General features: G+C 33.3%; 1 protein-coding gene across 13 annotated transcripts in view; it reads right to left on the bottom strand.

Moving 5' to 3' along the window:
* The window catches only part of LOC123552039 (EF-hand calcium-binding domain-containing protein 6-like), a 35795-nt gene extending 15513 nt beyond the window's left edge, over positions 1-20282 (bottom strand). For 3 of the 13 annotated variants that reach the window (XM_053541530.1, XM_053541529.1, XM_053541540.1), the window contains exons 1-14: positions 19711-20282; positions 13530-13562; positions 9699-9872; positions 8435-8508; positions 7896-7993; positions 7623-7697; positions 5943-6009; positions 5102-5262; positions 3803-3940; positions 2051-2441; positions 1556-1704; positions 1233-1346; positions 722-832; positions 237-413 (exon numbers count right to left, since the gene is read on the bottom strand). In XM_053541530.1, coding sequence (XP_053397505.1) covers positions 237-413; positions 722-832; positions 1233-1346; positions 1556-1704; positions 2051-2441; positions 3803-3940; positions 5102-5262; positions 5943-6009; positions 7623-7697; positions 7896-7993; positions 8435-8508; positions 9699-9872; positions 13530-13562; positions 19711-19993 — 2045 coding nt within the window. In that variant the 5' untranslated portion in view covers positions 19994-20282. Of the gene's footprint in view, positions 1-236; positions 414-721; positions 833-1232; positions 1347-1555; positions 1705-2050; positions 2442-3802; positions 3941-5101; positions 5263-5942; positions 6010-7622; positions 7698-7895; positions 7994-8434; positions 8509-9698; positions 9873-13529; positions 13563-17587; positions 17696-19710 lie in introns of all 13 variants that reach the window. The other 10 variants (XM_053541535.1, XM_053541534.1, XM_053541531.1 and 7 more) reach the window with 7 other exon arrangements.
* Between the last annotated feature and the right edge of the window lie 1766 nt (positions 20283-22048).

Below are 22048 nucleotides of genomic sequence, written 5' to 3'. Positions count from 1 at the left end.
AAAATATATGTTATCAAATATCTTTAAACATTAAAGCTATTAACACTGATATAAGGATTATAATATTATCAAGTTATATAAACGCTATTGTGCAAACACTGTTACAGACAGCAGTAACATATTTCTACATAGCCCTACATTTATTAAAGGGAACTAAAACATGTTTCTGAACTAAACTTACAAACAGTACAACCTATGAGTAGAATAATTCAACAACAGGAATTTCAACCGCTTACGTAATATCAAAGAATTCCAGGAATTTTGTGTAGGGTATAAGACCGTCTTTATCTTCGCCAACAGTTGCTTTGAGTTGTTCCCATTGCATTTCTGTCATGGAATATCCCAGTCTTTTCTCTATGGCAGCACGAAACTCGTGCTTAGTTGCCATGCCTATATTGTACTTGTCACATTGCCTGTACATCACGGAATAGTTCATGATTCCAAAGTAATAAGAGCATAAAATTTAAACTTTACAAACCTTTAGTATCACAACAATAAACGAAGCTGAAGCTTGACATCGAATTCCAAAGAAATGAAACGCTCTAAAATTGTTTTACATTTGCAAGACATTTTAACTTTTTTAACGTCCACAAAACAGCAACGGGTTACATCTTGCCTGCACATTGCAAAACACCTGTAGACTTCAGCATGCTGCTACATGTAATTAGGCTGTCTTAGTTTAAAATAGTTTGTAATAAAATATCAATAAAGTGATACAGACCTGAAGTGTGCGAGCATTTTAATAAAATCTCCATGGAAATGATCGAGCAGTCTGGCTTCTAAAGCATCAGCCGTTAAAGTCGTCGATCCGTTTGATCCTTCTCCATGGAATCTACAGGAAAATAAAAACGCGATGTTATTTCATGGGAAATATGTAAATTCTTAACGGTATGTAAATTATATCGAAAAGTGTACATTGTATTACTTTGACTTCATGTTAGCATTCTTACGACAGATCGACATTTCTATTAGTGTAAAATTCAAAATGGGGCTTTACATATATGTGCTGACATATCGTTCATCAGAAGTCCGTGTATCAGAAAAAAGAAACATTGTTTCCTAAATCTCCAAAGAGTATTGCCTATGATAAATAGGGATAACTACTTTTCATTTAAAAATTCAAATGGGACGTAATGGGATCCGGAGGATATAAGTGCGATTCTACGAATTAAACGATTTAAAGATTCTCAATACTCGTAGTAAAACATTCTCAAACTAGTGTTAAAACTTACGGGTGTGTTGTGTCTACAGCAGTCCGTGCCATGATACTGTTTAAGGATTTACTCTGGAACTTATTCAAGAACTCGCGATAATTGAGTTGTCCTTTAATAGCTCGCATACCATTCCTGAAACATATTATTTTGTACGTGAAGTAAACCGAGTTGACATAAAACGAACTCACACAGAATCGTTTACTTGGCGTTGACATTTTCAAACCATTATTCATTTAACTATTACACTATTATGATTTCTAGTATGCCACATAAATTAGACAAGCATTACTCGTCTTGTTTATATCTTTCAGTGTTTTATGCTTAGATAAAGATATACTTACTTTTTCAGAAAATGATCTAGTTCAGATGGTGAAATGAAAAATCCAAATTCCAGGAGAACGCGTCTAAAGTCTATCTTTGACACATAGCTATCGTTAAGGAAGTCAAACAGTAGGAAAGCTGTAAGCATAGCTTGATACGACTCTTCAAACTGAAAGACAAACGAATATGGTCATTTTAGCATAAGGAAACTAGTACGAGATGTTATATCTCAATTGGCAAAGATGAACAAACATATGAGATTTCACAATTATACATCTAATAGATATCAATATATAACATAATTTATATCCTGTTTATCAAATCAAAATAAACATAAAGTCGAATGTCGTATTGTAAGCCTTTTTAACTTAATACTTGTATAAATACAATTAACGCAGATTCCGTTCCTAGATATTGACACAAAAGGAACTAAAGTTTTTACCCTACGATTTTAAGTAATTGTTACATTCGAATTATGTTGCATGTTGTGTTTGGAAAAGGTATAAGGTCTATACCTTATAGTGTAAACAGTCTATAATATTATCAAGTTTTGGTGATGCTTTTGGTGTCTTTTTTATTTCAATTTTTCTCCCTGTGTCTTCCTCAGGTTTTATTTCCTCTTTAGCAGAATCAGATTCCTCTTTAGCTGTTGGTACTTCAATCCTTTGTCTGTCTGTTTTGGGCATTTCCTCGACACCTTCTTTCTTCAAAATTTTCTGAAGTTCCATAGACGTGTCAATGCCATCTGTGTGACCTATTTCGGAATGAGGCCGCTGTTTCGATTTTGGATATGCAGCTCCGCGCGGTGTGTAGGGTGCTGTCTGTCGAGGGCGCCCTTGGGAGTCCAAACCAACTAAGCGGAAGAAATGTTCTGTATGAAGTGCCCCGGTCCCTTCCTTGTCATACCTGAAGGTGATGATGAAGACTGTAAGCCACAATTGCAAAAGTTTTGTTTATAAGAATGTTAGGATATGTATTGTATCTATAAAATAGACAAAACTTACACATTTTATCTATATTGTATCGCCCGCTGCGTGTATTGCGTACAAGACTGCACACTGGTTATTGGATGATGTGTGGACTTAGTAGGTGTTTTTATTTCTGGTGCTTTGGGGTAATGGAGACATCTCAATGTTTTGTCTTAAAAGAGTTTCCAATAAAAAGTGCGGGGAAAATTAGGTATGAACTCTAAAGAACAGACTCCATCACGTCGGATCTGCTGTTGTTGTGCTTGCTTGTGTTCTATGCTTAACTAGTCTTTTATGAAATATATTTAGTTAGCCACCACTTCAATCAGGTAGTTACTTTTGCTCTAACGTTAGCAAGTCGCTAACGAAACCCCAAGTTTGTTGGTTTTTTTTATAACCAAAGCAAAATATTAAAATACTGTATCACATGAGATTTAATGAGCTAAGAATCAAAAGTATTTCATTGTCATCTCGTAAATCAAGTGCATATTATTACACGGACACCTAGCTTTGATTGCCCACAGCTATAAAAATAGTATAAATATTTTATGTTTTAGATCATGTTACTCTGGGAAGATTACTCAATGTTTGATGATACAATATTTGTAATAAAATTAAAATATACAAGTAATAACAATGAAAATATATTTCACATAGGAATATCATATCAAATTTTTGTATACCATTAAATGAATTCCTTCAACAATATCCAAAAGTCAGTCGCTAATATGCTAGTATTTCGTACATTCGTGAGGAATTTGTTTACTTGAAATAAGTCAGTCTTTAAATGCAAAACTCTATTCAATTCAAACCATACTGGTGGTTAAGGTCACTTGCACCTCATTTCTTTTAAGTTTTAGCTTCACTCGGGTCGTCATGAGAGGAAGCCATAAAGCTGACCTGAGGAAGGTTGATGGCAATACTCAGGTGCCCATCCAAACCAGAAACAGTGCACGGAGGGATACCTAATATAGTCCTCTCTTTTCAAAGCTGGAAAGCTGTCACACTACATCAACTGCCCTGGTATTATATACAATCCAACAAAAATAAATTGTTTAATTCCCATGAACTTTTAGTTCAATACTATGATTTATCATAATTTTATCACAATTTCTTTAACACATGCACATCTGCTGCAATCTGCTATATTTACTTTTTATAATATTTTAAATACTAACCGGGGGGGGGGGGGGGGGGGGGGCAAGTTTCAGCCATTCTTCAACATATATAAATATACACCAGAATTTATCACCATTTGTAACTTTGCTATTACAATACCTACAACACCATTTACCATACCTCTGCCATAGTTTATTAAAGTCATCATCTGTCATGTAAATGCCTAAAGTAGCATAGGCCTCTCGTAGTTGTGGTGGAAGTATAAGACCGTTGGTCTCAAACACTGATGCTGGAAATACCCTATGTGCATCGAAGTGTCTACAATTTCAAGACAATCAAATCTATATTTCTAAACAGTTTTGGAAAAAAATTAATAATCTACATAGCAAAACATTACGTTCAATAACATTTCATATGGGTAAAATAGAGTCACCTCGTTGATAATCTTGTTACCACATTTTCCAAAACAGGGAAATATATCACAAGTCTATACATGAAACATTTTATATATACTTTCGGCCTATTTTCAAAAGTATAACTGAAACTTAAAACACAATAGATCTACGACCACCTAGCCACTAAATAGATAAATAATCTACTAATAAATATCTATTTTTTTTCTATAAATTCAGTAATTTCTGATTTTAGCCATGTCGTTTTCTGATTAATCTGTCCAACTGATAATCTAATATATTAAAAACAACGCATGTTTTTCTTTATCAAATTACGGGTTTTACCTCATACTTGAAAAAGCTTGAATGATTTGCTAATACTTCCTCAAAGGGAGAAAAAAAACTTTGTGGGGTTTGTAACTGGAAATTGACAAAAACAAAACTTTCAAAGTTTTAATATGGCACATTTTACTGGTATTTCAAAACTTTATATTGTAGTCCTGTTTAACACATGCTAGGAGGAGGCTAACAAAAATGGTAAAGTTAAACAGTAGGATAATAGGAACAGGATAAAGTTCCGTGAACAAAATACAAATTTCAAAGGAAAATATTTTGGCTAACAAATTAAAGGAACTGTTTAACTTGTAGCTACATAAGGTAGCAAAAACAAATGACATAATAGATATACCTTACCCATTTAGAAACCTAAAATGTATTAGCGTTTATCAATAAATCGCGCTTTAATATGGTAGTGAAGTAGTCGATCGGAGGATGAAAGGTTTTATTTGTGAAAACTATTGATTGCAAACAATCATATGAGGATTAAGTTCAATAATCATTATTCAAGTAAGACATCATTAACGCCTTACGAATTTCAAAGCATTTTTTATATTTAATTAATGCGTTTATTTAAGTTTCCATTACTTTATTTCATTTTTATGCTTTCCGTGTTATATTAAATTCTTTAATTTATTTTCATCACACAAAAATATTAGTTCAGTTTTATTCGCCGATTTTGAGCTGAACATTGGAAAATGATTTCTGACCATTTATAACAAGTACACTAAAGAGATTCTAAAAGTCTTACTTTGATTTGCATTTTTCTTTGAATATGGCGTCAGAGAACGGCATGGAAGTGTAAGGATCATGAACCCTCATATCTCCGCGTCTTAGGTAACCCTCTGGTACATGGGTCTCTGATGAATGCAAGCTGGCTGTTTGTAGTGCACTCACCCAGTTCTTTTTGTCCTAGAAACAGATACTTCATGTTCTGACTACAATATCAATAGTTTAGCAAAGACACAATTTTTACCCTGTCATGGATGCAGCTTAGAATGTATTTATTTTGTCTAGTAAAAAAATGGGACAGATTTTAATGAATGCAAGTGACTTATATTGCATTCGTCATCTTTAGTCGAAAGTACAGTTAATGTTAGAGAACTTTACGGGTTATTACTGCTGCTTCGAAAAAAAAAGGAATCGATGTAAGAGAAATAAAGACATGTACAGTGCGTCTAACCTAGCTTTGAATTGAAAAAGGTATAGGTGCAATAAACGCTTGTTGCTCATGTCTGGCTCACCATTTCTATAAAATAGAACAGGGGTTGAACAGACTCAATCAAACCGAGTCTGCAATTTTCACTATTTGCCTTGTTCTCGGTGCTTCCGAGGGATCTACTTTCCAGATTTTATTTTTCTTACTGATTATTATGCACCAAATGAAGCTGATCACGGTAAATATGAACCCGGAGGAAAAACAATAAGGGATACGATCATAGACAATCTGAATTCATTATGTTTAAGCTTTTTGTGTAAAGCTATCCCAAAGCCAGCGTTGTTAACCATTTTAGGATTTTATCTAAAAGTTACATAACCGCGACAGCTGTACATGAAACTTGGTGAAATGTCGAAGAAGATTGTATACATACCTCAGTGTCCTTAAAGTATTGGACAAATGTTTCAAATGGAATAGGAGTTTTGCCTTCTAAATTCATTCTGAAATGACATGCAAAATTCACTAAGTCTCTTAAATAAATGATTCACATGAAAACTAAATGCCAGAAAAAAATACTTCTTCGTGGAAAAATGGGTTCCTCTGATTTACTTATCGTTGTTAATAAGGTTCTTTACACTTGAAACAACCACATAGGTTTCAGCAATATGTGCTATTAACAGAGGCCCATGTAATGACCTGAGAGAAGCCCGATGCATATTATTTAGATACTGTATTCTCGATAAGCTATTGAAAAACACACTATATGAACTCGGACAATGTCAACAAGATATTGATTACCAAACGTATTCAAAGATTAACCTATTAATTTGAAATATATTTTTATAAATGGTTGGATGTGAATGATGTGCAAATATAGTACATGATAAACTGATAATCACTAGCTAGTACGTTTATATTTTTGGACAATATCTAAGGTTGGTCGCCATAAACATCTAATAACTAGTAAAAAGACATAGCAAATGCTTTCGATGAAAGGAAAGCGGCCTATTTCAGAAGTTCACAGTGTACACGGTCCGCAATGCTTATGTAAAAAGAATCGATGATATATATTGCAGCTAATCCTAAACCAGTACTATCATACAATTAATACAAGTAAGTTCTTTTCAACTCTGATATTTCACAATATCAGCAATGCTACTTCAAAAATCGGTTTTGAATGCACTCCAAAGATACGAAGTGAAACAAACACAATTTGAACCAATATACTTTAGTCAGTCGCACAAACATGTACGCGACTGCAAGTTTATAAGAGTGTTATGTTATACTTTTTTATAAATCATATTGCTTACAATAATTAGAGTTTAATAAGGAGTCTCGGTGCGTTGTTTACGCAAATTCAACAATGAACTGGTTTACGCTTATGATTAAATTTATTTAAATTTCTCTTGTATACAAGACGTTTATTATGTTATATGATACTTTATAACAGGCGTATCAAAATATAAAATTTACAAACGGGTATTTACGAACAAAATCGAAAAACAAGCTTTCCACGTGACTTGAAATGATATTGCAATTTCAACGCAGTTAAAGGTCGCAATGAAAGGAAACAAGGGCTCTCTTGATGTTTTAAAAAAGAATTTTCATAACTGCGTTATAAAATTTTACTTCTCTGTTATAGTTTTCTTTTGTTCATGTTTATTTTGGAGAATGAAATGCGCATGTGAGATTACAAACATTTGGATGATTCACTAAAACGTGTCTCTTCCATAATCGGAGTGCAATATCTACACAATTTATCACGTCAACCAAAACAAATTTCTTACTTTAGATAAGAACTTAGGTAAGAATCGAATGTATGCAAAGGACCATAAGATTCATTTGAAAGTCATTTTAATCTAGCGTACACAAAAAGAACAAAAAGAAAAAAAAAACTCTCACGTAAAAAAACAAAACGGATAGAATGTGTCGTCTTTTTTTCGCGGTAAAAATGTCGTCTTTTCGTTTTCGTCGCAGATGAATTCAATTCTTAAACAATTGAATACTCGTATGACGAAATAACGGCCAACAGTAAGTCATGAGTAAATTTCAATATGTTTTGTACATTGTAAAAAGCAAATGAAATTCGTAAATGAATAAAACAACAACTTACGCTCTGAGTAGTTTTGTATACTGGTCAGGTGTTATGTAACCACACAGTGTGTACAATATCCTTTGTAAAGCCTCTCTGCAATTAACACATGTTCAGCAGATTCATTATTTTTCTAAAACCTTTATATAACATAAATATTCATAAATATTAAAAACTTGATATGATCAAATTAAATTATACACAAGGCTTATAAATACATTGTCATTACATCAAAGGCATTTGCTCAGTGCGAGACCTATATGACTACATTTATGACTAGTTCTTTTTTAGTACCTGGACACTGCTCCTTTTCCAGTCGGGTCATTAGATTTAAACAAATGTCGGATGCCATAATACCCAGTGCCAAACTTCTCCCGTATTAGCTCAATCAACTGAAGAACAATTAAATAGCAAATGATAACAATAGTCTTAATTATTGTGCACATCTTTATTACAGATGACATAAGGGTCGGATTTGTAGTTATGCTATAAAGAATACTTGTCATTTCTTTCATTGGATAAAATATTTAAATTTTTAACAGTTTAGTTATCTGGCATGTTCATTTTATTAACTGGATTATAAATATGTCTGGCATCAACAGACATTAAATTGTCGTGTTTAGTTCCGATGGATGCCACATTGAAAAGGAAAAAATATCCACAAAGTTGAACTTGAACAACACATATCGAAAATGAGCAGCAAAGAAGCACCCAGCCCATACAACCTTCATAAGAAGTTATTAAAGTATCTCAGTAGCCGGTGACAAATCTTCAGTGTTACACTTTATCATGAAACTTTTATCGTGAAACCTTTGCATATATTTAAGAGATACCTCTTGTGTTGTCCGCGGTTGATAATTGTACTCCTTGCTTTTGATGAACGGTTTTCCTGGCCCTTTCAAGAACTCTGAAGAACAGAACATAAAACTGTTTTATTTCATGTAGATTCTACCAGTAATACTTTGTTCAAGTAAGTATTTTATTACTATATTAATTAAGTTTAGTAAATCTAATATTACAGTATTAATATTTAGCATGCATTTTCAGGTAAAATATATTCTAATCTAAGCAAGCTAAAAGACTGATTCTGTTTCTAAACGCTACTTCTCGTAATAAACAAGTGAATTTAACTATCATATATTTCTGTGTAAAATTTAGAAAAATGTTAGTAGCACGTGATAGCTGTGCAATCTGCAAACTCCCTCTACCTCTTCCCCAAACAAAACAAACAAACGTGCCCCTCTGTAGGAGTGGTCATACCGGAAATTAAGCGAATACAATCACAGTCATACATATTGTTACATTAGTGATTTACAAATGCTTACATTAGGTTAGTAATAACTTATGTACCTTGTCACAAAAACAAAGCAAAACGACCTCTCTAGCGTAGCGTATGTAAATCAATTTGTATCTATTGCTGGTCTGTTTTGTTTTTGTTTTTTGTTTTGTTTTTTGCGTATCTAGGCTTATAGGCTCACAGTTGCGCAACGCTTTGGTCTTGATGATATATTATATGACCATGCAGGGCTGTCGCTCTCAATTGTTCACATGAGAATCGGTGCAGTGCACGTGCAAAAATATCTCTAAACTTAGTTGATTTTTTTTTTCAAACAGTTTCATTAGATCATACAAGAATTAGGATGCAATATACATACTGAAAAACAATAAATCTACAATGTTTTACAAAGTATTTACTCGCTCAGTGTTGCAAAAGTAGTTTTACGGACATACAATTATTAGAAACAAAAAGTAGCTGGCACATTATCTAGAGAATGGCTTTGTTTACCGTCACGACTAACTAAAAGTCAACATCATTCCAACAGACAAAAATAGTAACTTTACACTGAAAAAATATCTGAAAATATGAAAAAGATCTAAAGAGGTGGTTTAAAATAAACCTTTCTCGAGGCTTGAGAGTAACAGCTCTGCATTAAATGCTTTACACGAATTGTTAACATGTCTATGCAATACATATATGGCTATGTACGTACAAAGAACAACAACACTAGACATTCTAATCAGCGATATTAATCACGTGTCGTTAGACACTTCAACCAAAGTCACGTGATATAAAGCACGATTAATCACAAGGTCCACCTTCTTGCTCTGATATGCTTGGCAAGGGGGGTAATTTCGGTATCTGTCCAACTCTTGGGAATTTGTCGACTTTGTCCGGTATGTCTCCTCTATCTTCTGCTGCTGGATTTATCTCAGGCAAAATACCTTCATATGGCTTCTCTTTGTATTTGAAAGGTGGTGACAGCTCTACAGCTTAGTGGAGAAAAATATAATTTAACCACAATATCATTTACCTAAATATTTATGACAATGGTGAAGTAAAACACTTGTTTTGTTACAAATGCGTGGATACTTAGACAGATGAAACGTACATGATTTATGATAAGTCACTTAATGTTTTATTACGTGAAAAAATATTAATATGAGCCGCACCATGAGAAAACCAGCATAGTGCGACCAGCATGGATCCAGCCTGTGCATCCGCGCTGTCTGGTCAGGATCCATGCTGTTCGCTAACGGTTTCTCTAATTGCAATAGGCTTTGAAAGCAAACAACATGGATCCGGATGCGCAGTCTGGTCTGGATCTATGCTGGTCGCAAATGCACTATGTTGGTTTTCCCATGGTGCAGCGGCACAATTATGGATTTTAAATGAACACAGGTATTCAATGTTCCACATGGAATATTAGGAATCTCTAAATCTAACTTGCTAATATCTACTTTTTCTAGACACAGTCACATAACACATCATACAACTTTCACAAACATAGTGTATTTCGTCTCGCGATTTTGTTAAGTGTTATAATTTATATTTCGTCAGCAATATTATAACGTTTCTGTGTCGTGCAGTTAAAGTATAGATCACTTTACTGGAATGGATCACAAGAAGTCCAATCAGCCTCTAATTGTGAATTACATTTTTCTTACTTTTGATGTATAGTAACAGGCATAACAAAATCAATGTATTACTAATTAATCACGCAATGATTTTTATCAATATTTGTTAACGGATATCATCTTTCTATCTTGATTTGCGTGACATAATTAAGCCACAATTAGACGATTAATTAGGGTGTCTTTCAACTTGGCCTGTTTTTGGTTTTAATATGATGTACTGAGTTTCGTTTTGATGCTGTCAGGAAATGTTTACAATATGGAAACATAAACAGAGACTTAAATATTCCGATCGTATTTTTTATACAGCATCATCACGCGAGACATCTTGTATAGCATGTTGTTTACGTGTACTTCTGAACTTATAACCACATAATTATAAGAGCAGTGTAAAGAAACGTATGTATGAAGAGCCGCGAATGATGCACTTGAATTGTCTGACATCGTGGTGGAAATAAGTAAGGTTAGTCACAATTTTAAAGCATTATACATAGCTTATCCATCAAATGCATGATATGTTTCGAAAAAAGACATTCTCCTTTGTATGATCAGCAAATGAGACACGAAAAAAAAATGAAATAAGTAAACAGAACAGACTAAAACACACGAGAACTTGGTTTTATATACGTATCGTAATTCTAGCCTATGTTTTACAAAGACAACTGCCGTTTTGGAAACATGACAATTCAAGCAGGAAAAAACAAAAATGGGGCAATCCTTTTGATGTCCACTAATTGGCTAAGTGTTAATGAACACGTGAAATTATCGGACAGTATTAATACAACTTCAAGCAGGAACGTAAAACTTGCGTGTGATACGAAACTAAATGGCATTTAACAATCTTCAAAGCTAATTCTACAGACATGATCTCTAATTGAGCATTCGTTCTCACAATCAACAACTAATGAAGACTAGATTTATAGCTCGATAATTGCGACGTAAAATTAAACATTAAAGTTAATGGTCAATGTAACGCACAGTTAATATTTTGCTTCAACGGAATACACTTTTGAACGATTTAATTTTCATTTATTATACAATCACCAAGCTATAAATTGACAATGGGTTTTCTATGTCATGCTATAAAATATGTCTGTGTTCCATGAAAGAGAAGTTTTATTTATCGTGAATAGACATGGAATATTTATTTCCATGACGATGCAGTTTTGTTATCAAGCAGTTTGGATACAATCGCAGGCTTTGTTACTAAAACACTGCATATACTTATGTGGCTTAGTCTTTAGTTGTTATTCACTTATTGTGTTTATACTTAAAATATAAATAAATGTGCTGATATAAATGTAATATTTATGAAGCTTTGAACAATAAATGAATAATACATGATACAGTAATGTAACAGGTACTACTATATGACGTACCGCCCTTCCATAAAACAATACATGTCCTGTAGATTTGTAGATAATTATGGTCTTTTTATTTTTGATACCTATATGAAATTTCGTTTGAAGCCACGGGGCAGGATTTCTTTGCGAGGGATCAATGTATGTCATGTATCAAATTACCATTTCATTACAGTGGTCAATTTTACACAACTATTTCGGAATATCTGCATTTAAATCATTACTTGAAAAACAAAACGCATACATTTAATATCCGTAAGGTCGACTTTTACCAATACGTCCTGATGTTTGTGTGTCAACAGGATGTTGTTAATAATTCTTGTCTCGTTGGGGTCAAAGGATACATTCAATGTTTATATGATTGAGTTCCATTAGGCTGTGAAGCCTACCCCAAATTTCACCCCATGTCTTGTTGTTTCGACTTTTTGTGAATTGGACGAATATATTGCCATGTCAAATCATCTCCGATGGACATCAGGTAATTATGATATACCTTTTTGATATAACTATTCTGGTTATCAAAGTAAAACATTGCGGGTTAGACATAAAAATGAGAACGCCTGGCACTTGACCTCTTAATTTACGTAATGCTTTTTGTGTTTTCAATTTGTACAAAATCCCAAGAGGCACTGTTAATAATTTGCAAAGATGTAAGATTTAGACATAAATGCCCGTATTCGAATAAGATTGCTCCAGCCATGTATTCATGACCTATATCGTGCTGAATCATATTGGTATGATCGTGAAACGTTACCATGCCGTCGGATGACCCATTTGTATATGGAATATAAGAAAATACAATGGAGAACTACTGTCCCCAAAACCAAAATACAAGTTTCGGTAGGTATAGGACATAAATAATTATAACGGTGGCGAGAGTCCCTTTTGTATGACAGTGATGATACTTTTCATATTTAAAATGTGTGTTTCTTAATTAACATTTGATGGCCGAGATTTTGATTTTAAAAATACTTTAAGACAACTCATATCTTAATTACCAGAAGCAAATACTAAACATACATCTGCGATGAAAAAAAAAACACCTGTAAGCGGAATATTATGTACACAATACTAATGTGGTCAAAATACATATAGCAAAACAAAAAATATAAAACGTATTAAGTTAACATTGACTTGCAACAATGAAGTCCTGAAATACAAAGGTGCTATTCTTTTAGATTCTATTTCATCTGTAAATCTACGACATTGACTGAAATGATGTTTATGTTTTGTAACTGGGTAGCACCTTTATATTACAGACCATATGTGACTGGCAAGATTTCGGGTATTTTGGGTTGATTGTTTCGTAGTAAGCAATATTTTCATATTCTGCACATTTCAACTTGAAACAATTAAGATATGACAACGGTTATACAACCGACAAAAAATAACGTAAATGTAATATTTTCAACAAAAGAGTAGCTTCTTTGCATTGTACTGCTAACAAAGGAAAATAAAAAAAGAAAAAAAAGCAGGAAGAAAGAAAAAAACAGAAAAAAAATCTGCTACAGAGCAGACAGAATATCAACTATAACAGATACATCTTTATATTCAAACAGTAATATAACGGCATACGTTTGCTTGAAAACTTTGTTCCAATATTGCTTACTTCAAAATATCAAGGAAAAACATAAAAACAAAACATTAAACGAACCTTGGTGTGATCTAGTTCTATATGTTGTGTGGTCTGAAAAGGTAACTATGAATATTGAGGACTAACAAAAGTGTATTAGTATTACATAATAGTTACTTATTAGAATATTTCTCATTAATACACAAATATAAGTGAGAAAATCTTGAATATCAATGAATGTTGTAACATTCAATGAGATTACAGCAATAACAGAGCAACATTATGTAAGTATGTAGATGTTTGTAGTAAATAATAACATACACAAGGGAGAAAATCTTGAATATTGATGAATGTTATAACATTCAATGAGATTACAGCAATAATAGAGCAATATTATGCATGTATATAGATGTTGGTAGTATATAATAACATACAAAAATGAGAAAATCTTGAATATCGATGGATGTTATAACATTTAATGAGATTACAGCAATAATAGGGCAACATTATGCATGTATATAGATGTTGGTAGTAAATAATATCATACAAAAACAAAACTACATCTAGCATACATGTATCTAACTGAAACAATTTTGCAGTTTTGTACACTATTGACATGGCCGTTTATCCAATACATGGGTATTTAAGAATACCACAGAATCTGCATGCAAAACTGTATTTGATGATTTGACATATAATCCGAAGATGTTTATTTCGCCAGACCTTGTTTAGTCTGCTTTAAATGCTAAATAAATATACTTTGTATAACAAACAGTGTGTTTCTGGTACCCTACTGACCTATATGGTATTAATCCATTAGTCGCTTAGACGGTAAGATTAAGATTAAAAAGTGTTAAATGCATTAATATTTTATAACTAATTTCAAAACCACGTAATTCAATATGATTATTAACTTTCATTCATGGCAAGATTGATTAAGTTTAAAGTTGAAGAGGCAATCAAAACTTTAACGATTACTAAAACTGACAAAGTTTTTATTGATAATGTAAAATTGATAAAAAATATTCGATATTGACGATAAGCATGTTATAATGTTATAAATTTTCTAATTCTCGGTTCGTTGAAAGATGAAGTGAAGATCGTTTTTGAAAATGTGTTCTTTATCATTTTGAACCCTGGAGAAGGCTAATGTAGCCGAAACGTTGGTGAAAAATAAAATAAAGTGACTTGTTAAAAAAAGTTTTTGTAGTTTACTGCCTGTATATATATATTCTTTATCATAAAACAACTGTCTAAGTCATGTAGCTATGATCACCTTTGATAATATTTATTTACAGGTAGCACATGTTTCAGACACATGGCGTATCAAAATGACTTTGTTCTATACCATAAGACAGTAGCTATTCACATTTCCGGCTAATTACCTTCTGATAGCTTTATTTTTAGGGTACACGTTTCAGACACACGATGTCTTCAAATGATATAACGAAATGCCTGAAAGTGTTAACAAAGGACTTTAAGTTGAAGTAAATCACACGGTAGTTTCCTTCAGGAACGAATGAGTAACTGAACGGAGGTCTCTTTTTAGATTAGTTGCCCTGTCATACGGAGAAACCACTTATGGACATTTCATTTTGAGAAATCACCAATTGACCTATCATATGTATGGATACACATTTATATATAAAGAAATGAACTTTCTTGCCTTTTCAAATGGAGAAATTTATGAAGATTTGCTTTTCTTGTCTTGCCAAAGCGTGTACGTTATGAAGGTTTATTTCTGTTGCCCGATCAAAGCATATCTACTAGTCATGCTGTCATAACGTGCACGCTTTAGAGTAAAAAATGAGTTCTTAATTCATGTTCATTTTTACATAACAATAGTTCTGTCTCAAATCGTCACCTGTGCTCATTAAAAATAATTTCAAATATCCGGGAGGACAAAAATGGCATTAACACTAATGTTTATTATACTTACTATTAACCAATTGTAATATTGTAACATTTTCTCTTTAATTGCGCAAATGACACATTATTGAAACAAAATCATTGCATTACAGTATCAATGACTTTTTCATATATAACAAGTTACCATTACAAAAAGGAAAACACAGTGTATCGACCTTGTCGGGTTTAGGTCAAAGGTTTGGTAACTGATACATGTTGTTTTTCTGTCAATAACATTTCATTGAAAGGAATTGATCGATATTCAGTAGCTTTTCTATACATATTACTTTACCATTGTTTTTATACAAAGGCTATATAAATATTTACTTTAAACAGAGTTTTGGTCAATATTTTTTAGCCATTTCAAACACATGAGCATGTTTATTTTAGAATATTGACACGAGAAAGGCGATATAAAAGATAGAAGTATATAAGATTAAGACAATATTATAGTACTGTAACAATTTTTGGTCAAGCTTGATTTTCATAAAAACCATTTGCACACAATAGTTTTGTCCAATTTAAGTATGTAGTTAACCATGTCAACAGGGTAGATTAAAATTATCTAAGTAGTTCATATCATTTCGTATAATTATATGATTCAGCTGTTCAAAATTCACGTTTTGATGTATATTTTAAACAGTGAATAACATATTGACGTGTCATTATATTTCAGGTTTGAATGTAGAGAACGTCACCTTTTTAACTTGGGAAATTGTTTGAAAAGATATTTATCACTCTGGAAAACTCACTGTATGAGAGAAGAGATGCCAGTTTCCCTTTCAATGCTGAGCGCGAAACATCTCTGTTGTAAAGCGGCCAGGGAGCTACTGATACCACGTTTTCACGTCTTTGGTGTGACGCGGCCAGGGAGCTACTGATACCACGTTTTCATGTCTTTGGTGTGACGCGGCCAGGAGCTACTTATACCACGTTTTCATGTCTTTGGTGTGACGCGGCGGCCAGGGAGCTACTGATACCACGTTTCCACGTCTGATGTGAAGCGGCCAGGGAGCTACTGATACCAAGTTTTCACGTCTTTGGTGTGAAGCGGTCAGGGAGAGCTCTATTGATACCACGTTTTCACCTCTTTGGCGTGACGCGGCCAGGGAGCTACTGATAACACGTTTCCACGTCTCTGGTGTGACGCGGCCAGGAAGCTACTGATACCACGATTTCATGTCATTTGGGTGAAGCGGCCAGGAAGCTACTGATACCACGTTTCCACGTCTTTGGTGTGACGCGGCCAGGGAGCTACTGATACCACGTTTTCACGTCTTTGGTGTGACGCGGCCAGGGAGCTACTGATACCACGTTTTCACGTCTTTGGTGTGAAGCGGCCAGGGAGAGCTCTACTGATACCACGTTTCCACGTCTTTGGTGTGACGCGGCCAGGGAGCTACTGATAACACGTTTCCACGTCTTTGGTGTGACGCGGCCAGTAAGCTACTGATACCACATTTCCACGTCTTTGGTGTGAAGCGGCCAGGGAGCTACTGATACCACGTTTCCACGTCTTTGGTGTGAAGCGGCCAGGGAGCTACTGATACCACGTTTCCACGTCTTTGATGTCACGCGACCAGGGAACTAAGGGTAAAACTTTTAACGTCTTTGGTGTGACGCAGCAAAGGACCAACTAGTACCACTTTTCACGACTTTGGTATGACGCGGTCATGGAGATATTGGTACGACTTTTCACGTCTTTGCTATAACACGACCAGGAAACTACTGGTACCACTTTTCAGGCGGTCAGCGAGCTGCATAAAACTATGTCTCTTTAGCCAATTTTGCGTAGATACCACTGCGAAGAGCTAACGATATCTTGTGTTTCATTTTAATACAGACTTAAAGAAAAGTATAGAAAATTATGAAAGTTGTTCTTACTAACTGATTGTCATGTTAAAATCATTAAATAAACATAAACACGCATGTCTGATGTTTGTTACCATGCACCATTGAAATATAAACCATCTCAATAAAATCTTTATGTGCAGTGGAAAGCCATACCCCAAAGTAGTCAAAATGGAATATAAATTCTATAGATCTTGCATGATACGGAGTTTATGTGCGTAATATAACTTTGTTTATATTACTGCCGTCACAACATAATAAAGCTTTCACCACTGGAAGTAAAGAAAACCACACTATCACTATGATTATATTTCAATCACAACTACATATTTCATTCTACATCAGGAATTTTTATTTTCCCCCATTTGTGTAATAATTACCCCTGCGAGAGAAATTGATCTTTTCGTTGAATCTTCCGGATGAAGGAATCCGGCCACAAACAAGCTCGTGATCATGTAGCCATACGATTGTGACGTCACGAAGCAATCCTAAGTTGAATTAAACTTTAACATTATAAGATTTACTTACATTTATCAAATGTACAACACATGGGATTGATACATAAATCATTCACTGAATGAAAAAATCAAATCGTTTTAAGCAGGGCATGAATCTTTTCGTTGAATCCTCTGGACGAAGGAATCCGGCCACAAACAAGCTCGTGATCATGTAAGTCATACGATTGTGAGGTCAGGAAGCAATCCTAAGTTTAATATAAGATTTACTTACACATAACTCATTCATTGAATGAAAAGGGCAAATCGCTGAATACCATCTTTCCCTATCCAACATCGAAATTACGACTTTCTATTCAAACGCGTATAAATGGCTACCCTTTTACGTTAATTAAACATACATCAGTCTATACTGTTACGCTTAGATATCTTTTCATGTCAAGTAGAGATAAAAAAAAACAAGTGTCAAAAATCTCCTTTTCAATGACACTCAAACTTATTACTACTATTTCATGATTTAAATAAAGAAATAGTGCAATATGTCTCGTAGGTGTTTGAAATGGTGTTTTTGTCTTCTTTTAAGATCCCGCCAATGGTAATATCGTTCAACTGTTAAGATTTATTTTAAAAATCCGTAAATTGACTGTTATAATACAATCATAGGGACTCATTTTTAAATGTCTATATGAATACAGACAATGGGGGCTTTACCATCCATTATACAATATTTGACTTATTTGTTCATGTTATTTTACTACGTGATCAACCGACTGCTTATTTATACCGATTTGAATAAATACAAAGCAATACATAAATCCATTCAGCTTATAAATCATAATACTATCATGGAAAATCGAAGGTCTTTTCAAACACCATTCAGTCAATATATGTCATTATTTATCGCACAGCAAAGTCTCAATAGCTTTGTATAAGATACGATACCGATTGACAGGTTCGTATCCGCAATTATGTTAATTGCTAAACACACACCATGATATTTCTAACATAATGTAATAGGTTCAATAGACAAAATGTTAACAAATAAAGACATTAAATTCGCTGTGCAAAAATACAGCACAACTAGAAAAAAATATGCTATCACAATCGTTAAAAGTTTGAAAAACATATAGCCCGAGTAATTGCCGCTAATGGAATTGAATGAAAATAATAATCGAGGTAATGAATAGCATTATAGGAGAAAGAAATATCAAGCAAAAAGACTACATGTAAACGTTACGAAAAGAAAAGCAAAAAGAGGAATATTAAATTCTTGTTAAAACAATGTGCGAGCATTGTTTAATCAGGCAAAAGCTTGAACTACAGTTTAAATAATGTTATCTAACACATGATTTACCAACAGAGAATGTAAATACAAGTTTGAATTAATCTTTCAAATATGTACGTTTTTGAGATTTATCACCTTAAAGGTTTAAGCATTGACAATCGGTAGCTATTTAATGTTTACATAGCTCTCGTGTAGCATTGATCTATCTCTTAGATATCCTAGTGATCGGCGATAGCTTGCGAAATTAACATACTTTTTTACATTATAGATTGATAAGGCTACAGTGTTGTTAAAGTATGTTTGCGTTTCTCCTCGTTCTATAAATCTTTGTTTAGTAACTCAACTGATTGTTCATTTTGATCATTTTTACTGAAGTTTGTTTCGGACACTGAAAACTGTATGTACATCCTGTTATGTAGGAACTTATCAAACATATTAACCCTTCAGAATATTTTTCATTTCAAAATGCATATCCTACAAAATTATAGATCCCATCCGTGTCTTTCTGCTAAACTTAACAATAGTAAATATAACTTTTTTTTTTTCGAATAGCTCTTGGACATGGGTATAAGTTAGATACAGGCTGATAACGTTAATATCATTATGTGAAACATGGACAGACTGATAAAAATGACAGTTTTCCTTGAAGAGAAATGTGTATATCTGAACCTTATCATAAACAGATAATTGAATAATATGAAAGAATTTTTTTTTAAATAAAATATTCAGTTGAATGTTAGGCTCATGACTAGTGGATACGCACCTGGTGGCCAGTTAAGAATTCTATCCGGGGAACTTTTTCTTAGATCATTCGCACCACCTTCTCTGTTCCTAGTTCCAACATCAGTATTGCTTCTTTGCAAACCACGTGGAGTTAGGTCCCCTTTCCGACCTCCAGCGTAGGTTGCAGACCCTCTAACTGCTAAGTCATTTCTGTCCCCTAATCTGGACATTGGATGTTCAATCACCGGTAAGTTGGGTAGCCGTCCTGGTGTCCCAACCGGACTCGATGCCGATACGGCCCTTTGAATTGGCACACTCGTCATATTTTGTTAAATTTCTTAATCTGTGTATTCCTACTTTGAGCAAGTTACACTAAATGGAGTGCAAATATGTATTATTTAATCCATACTTTACACTTGTATTTGTTTACACTGAAAACCCGTTTTTGCGAGACTAAATGCAAATGATTCAAACTATCTATTGTTTTAAACGTTCGAAAGGTTGAATCCGCTTAATATTGCTAATTACAAGGAAATCGACACCTGTTTAAAGAGAATTAAAGCATTAAGACCGAAACAACCATGTATAGTGTACATAATCGCCTAGCTACCATCGGATCGATCACGTGGTGGCTATTCAAAATAACATGGCGTGTATTTAAATTCTTTAATTATCTTCGAACGATTTAAAAGCTTTGTGAAATATTATTTATTTTAGTTATGTCCGTAAAGATTGCCCCTTGAATATATCTTAAATGTTTATAAAAGAAATAAATTTTAAAAAGAAATAATGGCGAAATAACTACCAAAACTGGAAAACTTTTATGCTATCATCTTTTCAAAAGTAAATAATTTTGATAGTGTACGTCTATTTACATCGGAACATTTAAAACAATCAATTATTAATTTGAAATATGTGTAGTTTGTTTCTTCTAAATGCGTATATAATTTCTTTGTTAGTTAAACTTTATTTTATCATCACTTGCACAACTCTATGCGGCATGCCACCTTATACATAGATATAATAGCCAAGTGCATATAATATAATAACACTTATTTAAATACGGGTACACGAACATAAGAAGCGACAGACTCATCCTCACTCTTAAAGGCATCTTGTTAGGTGGCATAGATTTATACCATATGCCAGTAAGAAGTGACCTGTCGATTTTGACTATTGAAAATAAAGAACAAATTCTGATTAAATAGGATAAGGCTATGACTTTATTATTTTAACATTACTACAGAAGATTAATAAAATATCATGGCATATTGTACGAAATATATCTATGAAAAGTAAAGTATGAAGTAATAACGTCTAGCTAAAATGCATAGAAACAAAAAAGGTAACGGTATGATGCTGATGTTATCATTATCATGATAAGCATACATGTACTGGACAATGCTAGCAGAATGCAGTGCTACGAAAATCCAGCTACAGAATAACCGAGGTAAAATGCACAGTAAATTTTCAGCACGATAATAATGTTATCTCTAATGACCTGAACCATGCAAATGATTATGCGCACTATATGCCATACCGAAATATAAAGTATAAAGCGTTTTAAAGACCACAAAATATTTTTTAAAGTTTGCCCATCAACATTGTACATTAATATTACATTTACCTCTAACGTGCACAAACATTCATTTTATTCCTAATATAATAATTTCTTTATTTTTGTACGCTTTATTTCTTTCCAAGTGGCAATAAAATTTACCTGACTTGTAAACCACCAAAAACACCAAGAAAAGTAGGATCCATGGATTTTAAGAGAGATTTTTTGTTTGACAGGTCAACACCATGGAATATCTTCAAACGTGACAGCTAAAATGTAGGTACGAACACATGAGTAAAAGGGGTTGTTTACATTTCTATAAATGCAAAACTCCTCGAAAATGCTACCAAAATGTCAAGTATAGGCCCACAATGATATAAAAACAGGACATAAATTATATAAAACATTAAAATGCCACTTTAGCTGGGAAAAGATTGAGGATTTTTTCTTTCCGTCATTATCTGACTAGCCCGGAAGTGCTGCTTGATTACCTATTTAGTACTACTGTTCCTTATTCAAAAATCTAAGGATAAATGGTAATTCTCTAGAAAGGGAGCATTTACTACAGAAATGTCAAAATAGAAGTATAGCAATTACAAATTAGAAACTATCAGATCCTGTTTATAAAACGTTTTTTTTTTTGTTTTGTTTTTTTGTAATGAAAACAAAATTATAACAATCTTGTAATTATTTCTTTTAAACCTAACAGCTTCAAATATAGTGTAAATAGTTAATGTATGTACTTATACATGTAATTGTCCACTATATTAGATAATCAAACATTTGAACTTGCTCCATAATGGTTAAAACTGCAGTATTT

This window comes from Mercenaria mercenaria, chromosome 4 (genome assembly GCF_021730395.1).
Source record: "Mercenaria mercenaria strain notata chromosome 4, MADL_Memer_1, whole genome shotgun sequence".
NCBI lineage: Eukaryota > Metazoa > Mollusca > Bivalvia > Venerida > Veneridae > Mercenaria > Mercenaria mercenaria.
The sequence above is the reverse complement of the archived record's forward strand: the minus strand, read 5'-3'. Positions and strand labels throughout refer to the sequence as shown.